General features: G+C 39.8%; 1 protein-coding gene across 5 annotated transcripts in view; it reads right to left on the bottom strand.

Moving 5' to 3' along the window:
- Positions 1 to 16612, bottom strand: part of Tpk1 (thiamin pyrophosphokinase 1) — a 328195-nt gene extending 311583 nt beyond the window's left edge. For 4 of the 5 annotated variants that reach the window (XM_085840651.1, XM_085840653.1, XM_085840652.1 and 1 more), the window contains exon 1: positions 16157 to 16455. In XM_085840651.1, the coding sequence (XP_085696777.1) occupies positions 16157 to 16280 (124 nt within the window). In that variant the 5' untranslated portion in view covers positions 16281 to 16455. Of the gene's footprint in view, positions 1 to 16156; positions 16456 to 16536 lie in introns of those variants that run through there. The other variant, XM_021164683.2, reaches the window with a different exon arrangement.
- Positions 16613 to 16862: the final 250 nt, after the last annotated feature.

Genomic DNA, 16862 nt, shown 5'->3' with positions numbered 1-16862 from the left:
CTTCTGCTGCATCTCCACATGCATGCATTTTCTCCAGGAGCACTAAAGACAGCATTAAGCAGAGCACTCCCTGTGTCCACGCCAAGTGTGCACCATGTTGTGAAAGGTTAGATTCTATAGTTTTGGGGTTTATAGTCACTTTCTATAACGGCTGTTATATATCAACTATACAAAAATCAAATTAAAAAAAAAAGGTTTCTTAACAATTAAATCAGCAAAGATTTAACTGATTAAATCATAATTTAAAAAAAACTAAAATTTTGGTTTCCTACAAATATAAAATGATCACAAGCCAGAAACTATTCAACAATTAATTAGGATATTAGTACAAATTTCAAGGTGTGGTTATGAGTCAACAATTTAAAATCTATTTCCTGATTATCTAAGAATGGTACATCTGCTGTAACAAGGATCCTCTAAGCATCAAGACAGCCAGTCCTTTGGAAAGTAACAGAGACACTATTTAATAAAAGGAATTGTTGGGATTTTGTTTGGTTGGTTTTGGGTTGTTTGGTTGTTGTTGTTTTTTTTTTTCCAGTTGTTGTTGCTGTTGTCATTGCTGTTGTCTTGAGCATGGGAGAATGATGAAAAGCATTACTAAAATAGAATATGGTTAACTGGGTATTTTTATAATTTCTGCCACATAGCAATTAACTATAGTATCTTAGAACATCTGTTCATCAAGGTAGAAATCAATTACATGGCCCCTGCACAGAAATTGTTTGCAATATTGTAAATAAGAATCATGCGTGCAGTTATTAATTAGCTTGTACTACCACAGCATAGTAAAAGTCTATCTGAAGAAAGAAAGAGAAGAGTAGCCCAAAAAGTCATTGCAGGACCCATGAGACAAACCCATATTACACAGAAAAGACACTTAGTAATCTCTTCTGTTCATTTTCAAGTCCTAAAAATTTTCCCAATTTGGATAATGATTAGTGCTAGTCTGAGTAAGGAAAAAGTCTTATAAGATAGAGGAGCTGAGAAGCAAAAATAATTTTCATAGATTCTTCCACCAAAATTTGCAAAGATGGGCTAGAAATACACACATTTGATAGATTGTCTATGCTTATCTAGCACACATGAAGCCCCGGGTTCGGCCCCTAGCACTGCATAAAAGACTGGTATTACTCGCCTTTAACCCTGTACTCAGTAGAAGCAGAAAGATTAAAAATATAAGCTCATGGCCCAGAAGAGATAGCTCATTCAGCAATGTGGTGCTGCTATAATAAGTATAAGGATGTGAGTTCATATCCATAGCACCCAAATAAAAAACAAAGTCTGGCTACACTAGCCATGATCATTTACTTTCAGATTCAGTGAGATACCCTGTCTCAAACAGTAAAGTAGAGTACAACGGAAGAGTTTATTGCTAACATCTGGGCCCCAATTACATCTGCACACACATATGAAGAGGTACATATGCATATAACACACACACACACAAGGAGTTCAAGATTAAGATCAGCCTGGGCTACAGAACACAATGTCTAGAAAAAAATTTTTCTAGGGCATTCTACAAGGCCATACTAAAAAGGACACTAATATGCTGTAACTGCTCAGTCAACTTGATTCACCCTTTCTCAGAAGCCATCTAGAAATTTGTAGTAGAGACTCAGGTGTTATATTTCCTTTCATAATTCTACTCCCAAGAATGTACACTCCAAAAGATGCATTAACAGATACAAAATTTCATACAGCATTGATGTAGATTTCCAAAATTAGAGAGTTGTTAGAATCCTTCCACAGCCCCCAGCTTTGTTTCATGTGTTTCATGTGATTCGGAGCTCCCTGTCATACTCCACTGACATTTGTATCCAGGTGCCCTACTAGCCTATAAGCTCTATGAAGATACACACCATTTGTTTGTTTGTTTTTTCTGCTAAGATATGTGAATATGCTGCAACAGGCATTAAGAGACTCAAAGTACTAGTTCAATAAACTCTCTCTCTCTCTCTCACACACACACACACACACAAGGGGGATAGGCAGGAGAAAGGAAAGGGAGAAAGAGAGAGAGAGAGAGACAGACAAAGTCAGACAGACAGAAAGACAGAGAGGAGCATGTTCCTTCTATATAGATCAAACAATAATCACAAGGCACAACCTGGGCATACTTTCAGGTGGCCAGTGGCCTGGATCTGTTATCTTAGAGCAAACAATTTTAAAGTCCTGATTCCCTGAAAAAGAAGAAGAAAAACAGAAGGAAGGATCAGAAAAAAATGTCTACTAGTTTCCAAAATCATTAGTCTTCAAAGCACATTTCCCAAAATTAACATGATGGTTTCATTTACTGGCATGGTATGTGTCATCAGAGAAAGGACTGTGACAATGTGACTACTTCGATGAAGCCAACTGAGAAAAAATGCTCATTCATGGATGCCTCTTGCCTACAGGGACAATTTAGAGAGCATCATTCAGATGAGCAGTTTCCTCAGGGACCCACTCCTGACTGTAATCCTTTTGTATTAGTTAGCATCTGTGAGCGAGCACAGTATCTGACAAAAGTAACTTAGGGAGTGGGGAGGAGACTTATTTTGTTCATTTTCAGAAATGTCAGGAAGAGTTTGTTGAAGCAGAGCAGTTCACCTCAGGGCAGACCAAAATGCAGAGAGAGAATCACAGCTGACTTTCTCCTTCCCAATACTCCATCTTGGGCTCCAGCCTATGGGATGATTCTGCGTGGTCAGGGTAAATCTTCCTTATTAATCCTCAGAAAGTTAGTACAGACACGCCCCAATCTACTTCATCATTCTATTGCATGGTTCTAAATCTGAAAAGATTACCATTACAATACTCAAGTTTTAGCATTTGTTTCCTAACATACTACTTTGGGGCTAGTAATTACATATAAAAATTTTAGATTTACTTCGCCAATACTCAAAGCAGCATCAAATCAAAAGCATGTGGAAAGTTTCATTCTATCTGTACCAAATATATTGACAGAACCAAAATCATACACATCTATTTTGAAAAGGATACCAAGTACCCCAAAGAAGACAGTCCCTGGCGATGCTGCTCGAACAGAGGACAGTAGCAGGAGACTCAAAAAAATGTGCTCTGCACTATGCCTTGTCCACACGCACAGTCACCCCCACAATAGCAAAGCTTATAGAAGACTCACCAGGCATCACTAGCTAAAAAGAAAACTGGATAGCATATTAAATTAGCATTTCATGTGAGGTTTTGCTTGTTTTCATTCTTTTTTGAAAAATGTGGCTTCTTTTGCCAGTGCGTCCCAAATTTTAAGGGGCTGAAGTCTGACCTGCATGTACTACTGAAAGTAAGGCAGGGTTTTATTCAGTCAGTCTGAGGTGAGCACTGTGATGCTGTGTTTCTTATATACACCTAGAATTTCAGTAGAGTAGCTTTGAGTATACCACACAAACGCTTCATAAATATATACAAGAGTGTGTGGACTTATTTTTTGGTTTCGATGTTACTTTATTTACTTCCACTGAAGCTCAATTTCATCTGATGATAAACCACAAACCCTGGTTCATGTTACAAATATCCTGCAGCTGTTGTCATTTAACATCATGGGAAGCAAGGTCTCCTGGAGCTTTTGGGAGGTTCTAGATTTAGGAAGGAATGGTGGGCCTGGAAAGTAGAAAGCCTAAGGAGATTGCCTGGGATGCCTTCATGCCTAGAACTGTTCTTGGCACAAGTGATAGTTCAACAAACGACATCAATAGCTTGGAAAATAGTCTAGATCAGATCTTTCAACATTTAAAAGAGTAAATAAAAAAATCAAATCAAAGTTTTCTATGCTTCTTAAGTTGCAAATGAAGAAAAACAAAGGTAAGCTTCCATTATTTTGATATGTATTTGTATGTTTGACCTTAGCCACAAGGCTGTATGATGAAATACATATTTTTAATACCTGTTTGTCTAATGTGAAGGCAAGTGCCAAAGAAAGCGCCATACTTCTATTAAACAGCCTGTGAGACTGATTACAATTCCAGTGATTAGAGAGACAGAATATTGAAAGCACAGAACTAAATCATTGTAGATTAGTTTAGCACCTAAATAGTCGTTTATTGAGAACTTCTATATGTGATTAGCTTTGTGTCTATTAGGTAAGTGGTTTTGGAATGTAGAAATGGACCCCAGGCTTCCACTAACCCAAAGGCTAGAAATGTCCTTACTCGCTGTTGGCGTAGAATAAGTTATCTGTTTTCCTTTTGAGACGAGAGTTGGGTTACTGTGTCAACACTAACAAAGGTGTATGTTTTCTCAAAAGACAAAGCTGCCTGATTCTGTTCCAACAGAAGAGTCATCCCACAGGAGAACACACGCTGGACACAACGGGGAGCTGCAGGGATTTCTGCAAACACGGGACTCCCTGCTCACAGAGTTAGCACTTGGGTGAGGAAGAAGCTGCCAGTGCAGTGTTCTTACGTAGTCTAGGGCAAGCCTCTCAGCAGCAATTGTGGCAGGAGCCAGAACCTCACACAACCTGCGCGTACATCAAAAGCTCAAAGTACCCGAAAGTGAAAAAGATGAAAGAAACTAGTCCTTTTGACAAATGAATAAGTAGCTTCAAAAACAGGGGTGCAATAAATGTAGGATTACACTGAGAATGAATTACAAATTACATGTTGAGCATCTGTTTGCCACCTACAAAGAATAATACTTTCCAGTGTATTTAACCAAGAAAACGACAAAAAAGAAAAAAAAAAAGAAAAGAAAAGAAAAGAAAAAAAGGAAAAGAAAAGAAAATTCCCCTAAATAGAAAGTTAGTGCAGAAACATGGTATCTCAAAAGCCAAGTGTTGTTAATGTACCAAAATCTATATATTTTATCATCTCCGTTTTAATTCAGGGGGTGGGGAGTATGATTGACAACATTAAAAGTGCCTTCAGAGCTGTGCTTTATGTTTTCAGTTATTCAATCTAAACAAATCAGATTCCCTTAGTTTCCAAATGCATGTAACATAACTATCAAAATACTACCAGAATGACTGGGAGAGGAGTGCCCTGGAGATTGAGGCCAAGAAGACAGATGCTCTGCATGGAGTGGAGTTTTCAACCCTGATGAGATACTGCTTAAAATGAGTAAAACAATTTGCCCATTAACAATAGCTAGACTGCAACATTTGTCATCAAATATAACCAAACATAATTAAACATACATCAATAAACAAGGCAAAGACAAACACACAAACAAATAAAAGTCATCAAATCAAACTTGGGGGAAAATTAAAATTTACAGCATACATACAAAGTACATGTGTACTGTGAAGCCTGAAAGTCTTGGTGCACTTTAGACTACTAAAGGGGGGAAGCTCAACAACTATGAATTATACAACAAGGAACGTATTGCAGTCAAAGCAGCGACTTGCCAAGGCAAGTACACTCGATGGCCTTGCATTTTTTTAGAGAAGTGAAATAGGATTAAGTAACCTGTACAGTCAATAAAAGACTACAATACTTGAGCAGTAGCCTCAGATTTTACCTTCCACAGAGATGAGTCCTCCCCACGCCCCTTTTTTTCTAAAGTTATTTTTAGAAATATGGTAAGTTTCAGCATGATAAAGAACAGAAGACACAGACTGGCCAAGGAAGTTCAGTTGTTTATCCTGGGCCAGAAGCTGGAAATGCCCTTGGCTTGGCCTTGGCCAGAATGGAGCTCAGGTTCTTACCTGTACTCCTGTCAGCCTTCCTCCCTCCCCTCTTCCACAACCTACATGAGTACCCCATAGGAGTGAAGTTGACAAGAGGCACCACTGTAGACTGCCCAGCTCACCTCCCCACACCTCACTCCAGTTTCTGCCACAGTAATCGCCCTGAGAACAGCAGCCTGATGGTACCCAGTTTATAGTACATGATCCTTCTATGGAGAAGCTGTCTTCTGCTCCCACCTATAATTCCTTCATAAAACTTCTTTCTAAACTCACCCTCCCATTGTCCCAAATTTCATTCATTGAGACAAGACAAAGGACCTGAAAGCCACTGCTCTGAAGTGGTTCAGATGGACATTGATTTTGTGTGACAGCTTCGCTCTCTGAGATATGCACTCTTAAGACAAGAAAACTTCTTTTGTACTCAAGGACCACCCTTTGCTAGATTTCAAAAGCAAGCACACTACTTCAGTGCTATCAACAAAACCATATTGACACAAAGAATCACATAAGCAGAACACCCAGGTTTTACCCCTCCATCTAGCTCAAACACCTTTATCCAGGGCCGAGCCTGGAGAAGGGATATTCTTTTCATTGTCTGTGAAGTTAATTACAAAGTTATGAGGCTATTCGTAGATCAATGAAAAAGAATGTTTGGATTAACTCTTGAAACTCTAAAGTCCAGTTTGTCTTTTAGATTTTCCTAGCTAGACCCTGACAATACATTACCACAATCCTTAGCAGCAACCTTGCAAAGAGGTTTCTCTGCCATTTGTGATAAATTACAAACTAAATATATATCAAATGTATCCAATGAAGACTTAGCATCAAAACTAAGATGAGACAGAAATATAAACCACCTCCTGAAGCTTGGAAACTTAGAATAGGAAATGTAAGCCCTACCATCTATAACCTCTATACTGATTACAAGTTAAAGCAACATTTTAAAGATACTAGTTTAAAGAAATTATAAAATTGCCTCCTCTAAAGAGGCTATTGGGAACATTTTAATAACATACAAAATGGTGTTTATTATCTTAAACCACCTGTTGTTGAAACTTACTTGTCCTCCAATGATTGGTCACCAGAAACTATTGAGAGTGGGAAAACCTCTGAAAGGCAGGGCCTACTGAAGATGTTGGGTCATTAGGTACAGGTTGGGGATGTTCCTTCAAGGAGATGTTGCTTCCCAAAAACCAAGAGATGGGCAGCCTACTCCACAAAGTGCACCTTACCTTCAAGTACTGTGGGTTGCTACCAGAGGCCCACAGAAACAGAACAAGCAGCCCTGGACTGAAACAATGAACCAAAGTAAATTTCTTTCCTTCCTTTTTCTTTCTTTCTTTTCTCTTCTTTTTCTTCCTCTTCCCCTTCTTTCTTCCTTCTTCCTCCTCTTTCTCCTCCTCGGCCTTCTTCATTTTCATGAGAAGCAAATTCTCTACCTCTGGTGAGCATATTCCTAGACTTTCCCTCCTATACATTTCTCAGTTACTTTGTAGCACAGAGCAAGACCCATATTATAACAGAGATTCTGTTTGGCCAGACTTTGGTCAGGATCTGAACCTTCACGTAGGCCCTTTGTACATCTCCTTCAAAACATGATGTAGCTAAGTTCCATCTACAACATCCTATGGGGCTTCTCATCCTCTACCATCCCCCAACTAATGTGTGTGTACCCTGTCCTCAGCAAGAATTCTTACAGACTTTTAAAGGTAAAACTCCCTAACATCTAATGTCTCCTCTTAAAAATGTTCCATTTACTGATTGCCCACCTTGCTCTGTGGCTACCAAGTCCCTCTTGACCATGCTACATACACATCAAGTCCAATCTCTCAGGAACACTACAAGATCTAGCTACAGGGATCCCTGTATACACCTCCATGGTTATGAACAGACTCTTCCTTACTGCATCTTAACAAACACTACTGAACAATGTTTCTTTAACAGTGGATAATCAAATAGTATTAAATGAACAAACAGAAATGTACAGATACTCATACAGCACCTAAGAAAGACAAAAAAAAAAAAAAGTGATATTCTACATGCCAACTACAGCCTATTACAGTGATTTGTTTTTAAACTTCCTTATTTGGTAATCATGGGGCTACAAGAGTCCCTCCAACGACAATCAGGCTATGTACTTATAAAATTGCCAGAAACTGAAAAATACCGCAAGTTTTAAAAAGCACATTTAACAGACCTACATACCATATATAAGAACTCAGCAACAGCAAGGACTACTACTTGATGCCAAATGTGTAAGTTTATATTTGCATAGCTGACTGGGAACTGCAATTGTTGGTGGTGGCTCCTACCAAAAGAGCATCGTGAGAACCACTAACCATAAACCAAAATTCAAACTTAAACCATAGTTGAATTCCTAACAATCAATATTTCAGAATTTGACTATATTTGGAGGGAACTCATATGGATAGGTATTAATCCAAACAAAGCTGGCATTTTTATAAGAATGAGAAATTAACCACAGAACACCTGCCAATCATGTGTGCACATAGGAACTGAATATCATTTGCAAGACAAAAAGGAAGACAGAAGAAACCACACCAAATCGAAAGAAATTGATCTTGGACTTTTGGCATTCATAATTGTAGGAAAATAAAGTTCTGATGTTTAAAAAAAGATTTATATATTTTTTAACTTTTTAATTATATGTATTTAGTATGTCTGTGAGAACCAAAATGCTCTTAACCACTGACCTGTCTCTCTGCCCTGTCACAATCTGTTCTTAGAGCTACCAACTGTGGCTTAGTTAAAGCTGCCTAGGTAACAGTATATTGTTACAAAATGTGGAAAATGTTCTAATAACAGAGTGGGCAGTTTTTGTCTTTTTACTCAGGTTATAGTCAGCTCTAGAAGCAGTAGAGTTCTGATGCTAAAGTGCCACATGTAGCTAGTAGCTACAGTAATACAGAACACAAATCTAGAGAACAGACAAAACCAGGAAGTCTATCAACTGTCCCACATTGGCTGTGTAGTATGACCAAAAAACCAGTTTCTACTACAAATTCACAATAGTCAAGTCTATTCTCACACATCAGATTTTCCTCTGGTTTGCTAAGTAGATTAAAGGATGTTGGCACATACCAACATACAATGTTATCACTTGGATCTTGAAATGTGAATTTTGGACACAATCCAGAGATCGGAGGCCTGTAGAGAGTGTGTTTATCATTGATAAGGGTCAGAATTTCAAGACAGCTGATCCACGTATGCCACTGGAACTGGCCAACGCTGATATTTTCCCTCAGGTTTTATTACACACAACTTATATTTGATCAGACATTTTCAAAAAAAGTGCCCAGAAATATAATAGCTACATTGAGCAGAATATTTCAAGTCATTAACAACTTAATCAAAACAGTATGCTGGTGCAGAATTACTAGCCATATGCATATATAATAACAAAGTTTAATGAGCATGAATGCATGTAATTGGAGTAAGAGATTCATTTAGCTTTACCTTGAACTTCCTCACATAAATGGACCAAATGCTTTTACTCAAACAAATAGCAATCTCATTTAAAAATTTATCAGAAAAAAAAGTTACAGCCGGGCGTGGTGGCGCACGCCTTTAATCCCAGCACTCGGGAGGCAGAGGCAGGCAGATTTCTGAGTTCGAGGCCAGCCTGGTCTACAAAGTGAGTGCCAGGACAGCCAGGGCTACACAGAGAAACCCTGTCTCGAAAAACAAAAAAAAACAAAAAACAAAAAAAGTTACTAATTTAGAGTAGGTCTAATAATCAGTTTGTTGTTTATTTAGTACAAAGTTCTAATAGGAGAACTTAACATGTGAACAGACCTCTCTCCTTAAACTGACTTTAAATTACCTTACACTTCCCAGGGACCTAATGTTTATATTTATTCTTATTTTATATAAAGAAACTAAGGCTCCTAGAAACTGATAGACATGGGAAGGTCTCATAACTAAGATGAGGACATCTACAGCTCAAAGTTAGGCTGCCTTTTATTTCCACAAATTTTCCACAGGCATTGCCCTATTGAAGCATTAGAACTATGCTGAGCATACAATGTCATGTAAATGTTAGTTATTACAAAAGTCTGTAATATAATTATGCTGACTGGATCAAATGTGCATTAATAATACTTAAAATGGTAATCAAGTTTAGAATAAACCTCAATAATGGTAATTCAATTTAGAAGAAATAACTCCCAAGAGCATCATGCTCAAAGGAATCGTTTCTAAATTTAAAAGTCTATATAATCTTTTTGCAAAGAAATGTAAAGTGATCAATAAAAGCCTTACCAGCATAAAATTTATTTATGAAGATCAAATTATGTGGAGAGACTAAAATGGAATTTTTGACTCGGAAGTTATATTCTAAAGTGAGCTGTATGACATATCAAATTGCTATATTTCTTATTCTATCAAATCTATTTAAAGCTGATATAAAAGCTTTATTTAAAAATGTCAACAATGTCAAGGAGAATTAAAAGTGTGAGGAACAAGTGTGGCAGATTCAAAGAGACTGGATTCAGTGCACAGGTGGTCCTCAATGGAAGAAAGCCCCTGGGAAAGCACATTCTAGAATGAAAACCTGGATAGTGACAGCATTGCATGCTATGGAATATGGTAAGTAGAGTCATAAATTGATTAAAGCAATTTATATCATAATTCCATTTTTCACTTTAAAGAGCTTAAGTGCCTATTTATACACAGTAAATATCAGGAATGACACACACATATACTGTGGCAACAGCAGCAGCCTCTGAGGGGCTGGAGTGTGGTTCTATTTTGGGCAGTGTGGTAGATGGAACTCAGGGACATATCCATACTAAAGGACTCTGCCACTGAAATACACACGCAGCTCATTTTGTTTTCTAACTTTATCTAATGAGTATGCTACAGCTTAAGAATGACATACCACTTAATGAAAGGCTTGGTACATAAGGTGGGGCTATTGTCAGGTGGAGCAAACCTGTAAGCGCTTAGGCACACATAGGAGTATGTACTGAGAGGACTGCATCTCTCCTGGTCTCTGATGGAGGTAAGTTTGCTCCCACGTGGAGCCTTGTCCTAATGGGCAAAAGGCTAATAGACATATATTGTAAAATATATTTTAAACTTTTATCTTAACTTTTTGTGGGTTTTTGTTGGTGTTTGTTTTGTTTTTTGAGATGGGGCATCATGCTGTAGTCTCTGCTAGACTGAAAGTCACTAGGTAGACAAGGATGGCCTTGAACAGCAATCCTCCTGCTTCTCCGTCTTGAGTTTTATTTCCGTTGCTCTAATAAAATATCTTGTAACAAAAGAAGCTTAGGGGAGGAAATTTTATTATATCTCACCCTTTCAAGTTACAATCCCTTATAGCAGGAAGGTCACAGTAGCTGAGAGCCTGAAGCAGGTAGGCCTATCACATCTATAGTCATGAGCAGAGAAGAACCATAATGCATGCACTCTTGAGTTCAGAGACAGATGCCTTCCACTTTCAAACTGGGTCTTCTCACAGCAATAAATCTAACCAAGACAACTCCCCACAGACAGGCCCATGGGCCAACCTAAGATAGACAGCCTTTTGTGGTTATTCCCTTTCTCTATGACTCCACATTGTGTCAAGCTAACATACACTTTCCTTTCTGTTAAAAGTTTCAAACATACAGAGCTGTGAGGCTTTATGGCAGACATGATCTCATGAACGAGAAAGTAAGGGGAAAGTAAAGATTTACAAGGATCCACTGAGAAGCCCAGGGTTCACACTGCTTAAAACAGCAATGTCCTACTAGTTAAATATTAGTCTTTAGTTGTTTAAAAAGCTGAAGTCTGAAACATGAAGAAAACAGGTAAACTATTTCAGTTTTCCCTACATATTCATCATCTTCACAACTCTCCTCAATATTAAAGAGGTAATTGTCTAACTTTATTGATAAAATATCAAAGATTACAATACTGTACCTAAGGCTTGCAAAATATCACTGTGGGTATTGAGATGAGCCACAAATACTGAATTTAGCAGCTATGAAAACTGTATCCCTGTTTTTCAACTGTTAAGGAAGCACCAGAGTAGCAGGATATGTAAATATTTGTCACTTCCTCACCTGCTCAAAAGAGAAAGGCCAGCTGCCATGGGCAAGGGCACATAGCCCCCAAGGCCAATTGGTTGAGTAAGGTGTGCTTTTTTGCATAAGGGCTGGAGGTTTGGAGCTGGGGCAGAAAGACCAGCAGAACATCTGGCCTGAAAAACACAAAATGGAAACAGGACAGACCTGGGAACCGGGCAGTAAGAACCACCTGTTAGAACAAAATGGCTGAGAAGTCAGGTTAAGAAGCTAGCTGGGAGACTAGCCCAACAAAAAGCCAACAGCCATAAACTATATAGATGTCTCTATGTCTTTATCATTAAACCTCAAGCAGGATCCCCAAAAGCCCTATATGTGGGTAAAGGTGCTTACTACCAAGCTGAGAATCTGAGTTCAATTGTGAGGGCCTACAGGTAGAAGAACTGACTGCACAAGAAGTCCTATGAATTCCACATGTATGTTGTAGTATATATACATCGACACATATTACATGTGCACATACAAACACAAACAACATAGAGAGAGAAGAACATAATTTTAAAAGTTATATCCAAAATATATAAATCCTTTGTAGATAAAAGAAATGTTAAGAAAAAAAGAAATGTTTATAGATATGCAAAACCCTGATAAAATATATTAAAAACAATATACAGGAAATGCAAACTTAAGCTGCTTTCGGGTAGTCTAAAGATTGGCTTTTACGGAATATTCTAAACGAGGAACGCACAGACACCTTTAAACGTTTCCTAACTCCTTCCCTGAAAGGGCTCTCTAGGCTCCACGTCCTGACTGTATTCATCTCTCAGTCATTCTCAAGCTCCCACCAATGCCCTCCAGCTCCATCTGCTCTCCTCACACAGCTGCCATTCTATGTGAGTGCCGTCCTGCATGGGTGCAGCACTAGCCCTCCCTCAGGCTGGCCCATATCTTGCAATGTACAGCTCATTTCCCTGGGGTACTCACAAATTAAATCCTTGCCCTTTTAGAGATGCAGATAAAGTCTGCTCATCATGACCTCTTTGCCTCCTCCTGCCTTCCTAATCTCCTTCTCTGGAGACCCTGTGCTTCATACAGAACCCTGCAGTTCACCATCTAACTAGGCTCCATCCTGCTTTGTTCCTGACCTCCCACTCCACACTGCACTCCTGGACAGAAAACACAGATTCTTTCACTGCTGTATCTCCCACAGCACCCAGAACAGAAAACTAGTGCACTAGTTAGCTCATTGCTTTTCCTGACCTTGAAAATGTACAAATGCCTTTCACCCAGCAATTTCATTCCTAGGAATTTACCCAACTGATACAAGTGTATTAATTTTCAAAATCAAACAAACAAACAAAACAAACCTGTTATCGAAGTATGAAGTGTATGAGAGGATCCATCCAAACATCAATAATATGATCCTTAAAATAGACCAATTTGAATGTATATTACTAGTTAGAGAAACAGAAAACTTGGACTGGAGATGGAGTCCAGTGGGTAGGGTGCTTTCTTAACATGCACCCTAGGTTGCAGGAAGTACTCGCACCCTACCATGAGCCCTAGATTGAATCCTCACTACCTCATCACATCAGGTGTGGTGGTGATAGGCATCTGTCATCACAACAGGAGGAGATGAGGGGACCAGAAGCTCTGAGGCATTCACTGTGTAGCAAGGTGGAAGTGACGAAACAGGAAGAAATGAAGGGATGGATGAAGGGAAGGAGAAAACAATAGTAAGATATTTATATGATCCACAACAAAGACGTCAGCGGAACTTGATAGAGAGAAGGAAGTGTTAGTTTCTAAGTTTAGGTATTTAAACATTTGAGCCCACACTTGAGAAGAAGGTGTAAAGCTGTTTGCCTTTAGTGAGGAGGATGGAGCACAAGCACAAGGCTCAGACCTGCAAAGCACACACTTTACCGCTAAGCTGAGACCCCAGCTAAGTAGAATGGTCTGTTTACTTAGAAACACTTCTATTTTTCTTTCAGAAAAAATGAACAAGGATCTCATAAAACATCCAAAGTTAAAATACATATACATTTTAACTCACTGTTCCAAAATAGTCATCTGCAAAACAATTTATAATATATATATCCTTTCTGTCTGAAATAAGTATTAACAGTTATTTCCAGAAGACTACAGTAAAATATTAGTGGTTTGGGGAAGGCTTTATTTACTTGATAAAAGAAAAAAAAAATACCTCCAATAAAAATAGGACTAGGCACTGCGCTGGTCTCATAGTTACCATTCAATTTTACTCCATCTTACATGGATCTAAAGTCAACAGAAACATGCCTCTGGACCCTGTTTTCAAGGCCAAAGTTAAAAGTGAGATAGGAATACAGAGGAAGAAATTCTGAAAAACCACCCAAGGAGCACTGATGTTGGCTAGGCAATTTTGTATCTGACACAGGTATCTACACCACAGTGCTACAGACCTTGCTCCAGTGTAGACATAAAAGTGCACAAAATTAAAGAGTCAAGGCTTCTCCACTGTGCCTGTAAGAAAATCGAAGGCAAAGCACTTCAATTCCTGTACATTACTCTTCCCATCTCAGAACTGGCCCTGAACTCCCAGTGCCATTTTGTTTGCTCTGAGACTTTGCCATTGAATCTAACAACTCCTAGCTATTGAATCGAATTGCTTCACATGGATTCATTGATAGCGCCAATAGCCCCAGGACAGACCTCTGCTCTCCAGATGAAGAAACAGAAGCGTAAGGTCTGAGAACCACTAAGCAGCAGGACTAACATGTTTTAATTCAAACATGTTAGATTCAAATTCTTCAACAGCATCTTACACCACTTAGCCCTCTCTGTACTTTCAAGGCAGAAAACACTGAAGATTTCTCAGAAACCAACATTCTTAATACGTAATCTGAAGGACAGCAAGCCCACCAGGATCAAATGCTTATTTTTGGAAATGCTATTGGTTCTGCCATTATTAGATAATTAAAAAACTGTGAAATTTAATTTGCAAGATGTTGTGATGCTTTATGTCTGAAAAACTGTTTACAGTGAGAAACTGGAAACCTCATAACCACATTAATAAAACAACCTGTTTTAATTCTCAATCTATCACTATTTTCCTCACTTATATAAGATAAAAGGAATCAACAGTGCACTAGAGGTATACAAAGTAGTTCACAGGATCACATACACCAGGGACATGGTTTCCGTCTTAATACATACAGGTAAATTATAGCATGTTCACACAATTGACAGACTCACTGACCCTATGTTTCTGAGAGCGCATCTCAGCCCTTCAGGGACACATGACTGTACATGAAGATCAATATCACCATTGTTATTACTGTATCCTTTGGCTTTTCCCATCTGTACATCCAGGATGTAGTGATAAGTACAATTAAATTCAAAACTCAGAACAAGACCTCTGGATGTACACGCTTATAAAAACTAAACGTGAACACGGAAAAGTGATGTTTCTTCTGAAACTGATGATGAACCCACAATTCTACACAGTGCAAACACAATAAACACTAATTGGGGAAAAGGGGCTGGAGGGGACAGTTCAGTCAAGAAAGCAGCAAGAACTGAATTCAATCTCAGAACCCACAAAAAATACATGGCATAGTGGCTAAAGCTTATAATCCTATATCTAGGGAGGTAGCCCCAGAAAGATACCTTGGGTCCCTATCCAGTTGGCCAGCTGGCACCAGCCTAGCCTAATCAATTATTTCCAGGGCAGTGAGAAACTCAAAAACAAAGTGGGTGACAGCACCTGAGGAATGACACCCCAGAATGACATCTGACCTCCATATGCATATGTGCACATGTACCTACACAAACATACATAGATTAAAAAGTATAACTTGAAAATTAAATACAACTAACTAGCCTTACAATTTATCACTGTAGTCAAATTACATAAGAATAAATGCTACTAATAAAACTCGTTCCACATAGTATCAAGTGAAGTACAATAACTTCAAAGTTTGAGAAATAAAAATCCTATGGGCTGGGTAATCAGTTTACTGATAAGTATTTTACCTAGCATTTTCAAGGCTCTGGACTCAATCCCCAGCACCAAATTTTATAATAAAAATTAAAAGCCTTAGGGTTAAAACTTCAAGACACTGTATATAACCATGTACTGATCTTGTACTAAGTTCAGGTACTTTCAAGATGATTAGAAACGTCCCTGACAGGCAGCTATGGACATCCCTCATGTTCCCAGGGTCAAATGTTCCACGGTTGGATAGATGTGTTTGGCATGTTGGATGTTTACTCTTGGAATATCAGGTAGAGGATACAAACTGTATCAACTGGCTCAGTCCTCACAAAAGTTCTACAGGGCAAAGACTAAATATTTATGTTCACTTTCCAAACAGGGAAACAGAGGCACAGGTGTGGTTGCTAACTTGCGCACAGGAAAAAGGAAACGGAGTTTGCGGTTAAGGCCTTCAGGGTAGGAATGTGGTCCCTCTGCGGGGCTCATGCTGACACTGTAGCATGGTAAAGAATACGGTACCCGTGGGTAGCAGGGGTTCCAACGGGGTAAAGGCATGCTCCATAGCGGGGTATGGATTCTGTATGGAAAAGAAAAAAAGTCCCAAGTTATTTCCCAAACGTAATTCTGCGACAGGAGTAAGCATCCCGCAGCAGGCACTTTGGACCCGGCACTACGGGAGGCCAGGAAGGTGCAGCGGTGGGCGGGGGAAAGTCCCAGGCAGAGGCTGGAGGACCGGGAATCTCAAGCGAGCTCCAGGCTCCAGCTCCGGCCACTGCCTCTATTCACCCAGACGCCCCAGCTTCCATCCGGGGACTGGCGGCGAGGGGCGGCCTCCCTCCCGCCCTCCCTCCTTCCCGCGCCCCCGCCCCGCCAGCCGGCGCGGGCAGCCGCGCACTTACACAATGGCGGGTGGAGCCACGAGCGACGCGAGCGAGGGCTGCGGGAGTGACGGATCGACAGCTCGGCGCTCGGCTGCCGGGCCTGGGGCGCGCCGCGCGTTCCCGGGAGAAGGCTTCGTGTGCGAGCGCAGAGCCCCGCCCCTTCCGGAGCGGCCCCTGGCTGCCGCCTGCGTCGCTTCTAGCAACCGCGGGATGCTTAGTACCAGCCTGCTGTGCTCAGTTCCCTGCACAGTGGAGAGTTCCATCCGCCTTCGCCCATCTGTCACACCCAGTCCTCTGAGTCCACCTTCTCTTTCATCTTCTGTTTCCTGTGCTTTGCACAAACA

This window comes from Mus caroli, unplaced genomic scaffold, assembly GCF_978045245.1.
Source record: "Mus caroli unplaced genomic scaffold, Mus_caroli_1 scaffold_7, whole genome shotgun sequence".
NCBI classification, from domain to species: domain Eukaryota; kingdom Metazoa; phylum Chordata; class Mammalia; order Rodentia; family Muridae; genus Mus; species Mus caroli.
The sequence above is the reverse complement of the archived record's forward strand: the minus strand, read 5'-3'. Positions and strand labels throughout refer to the sequence as shown.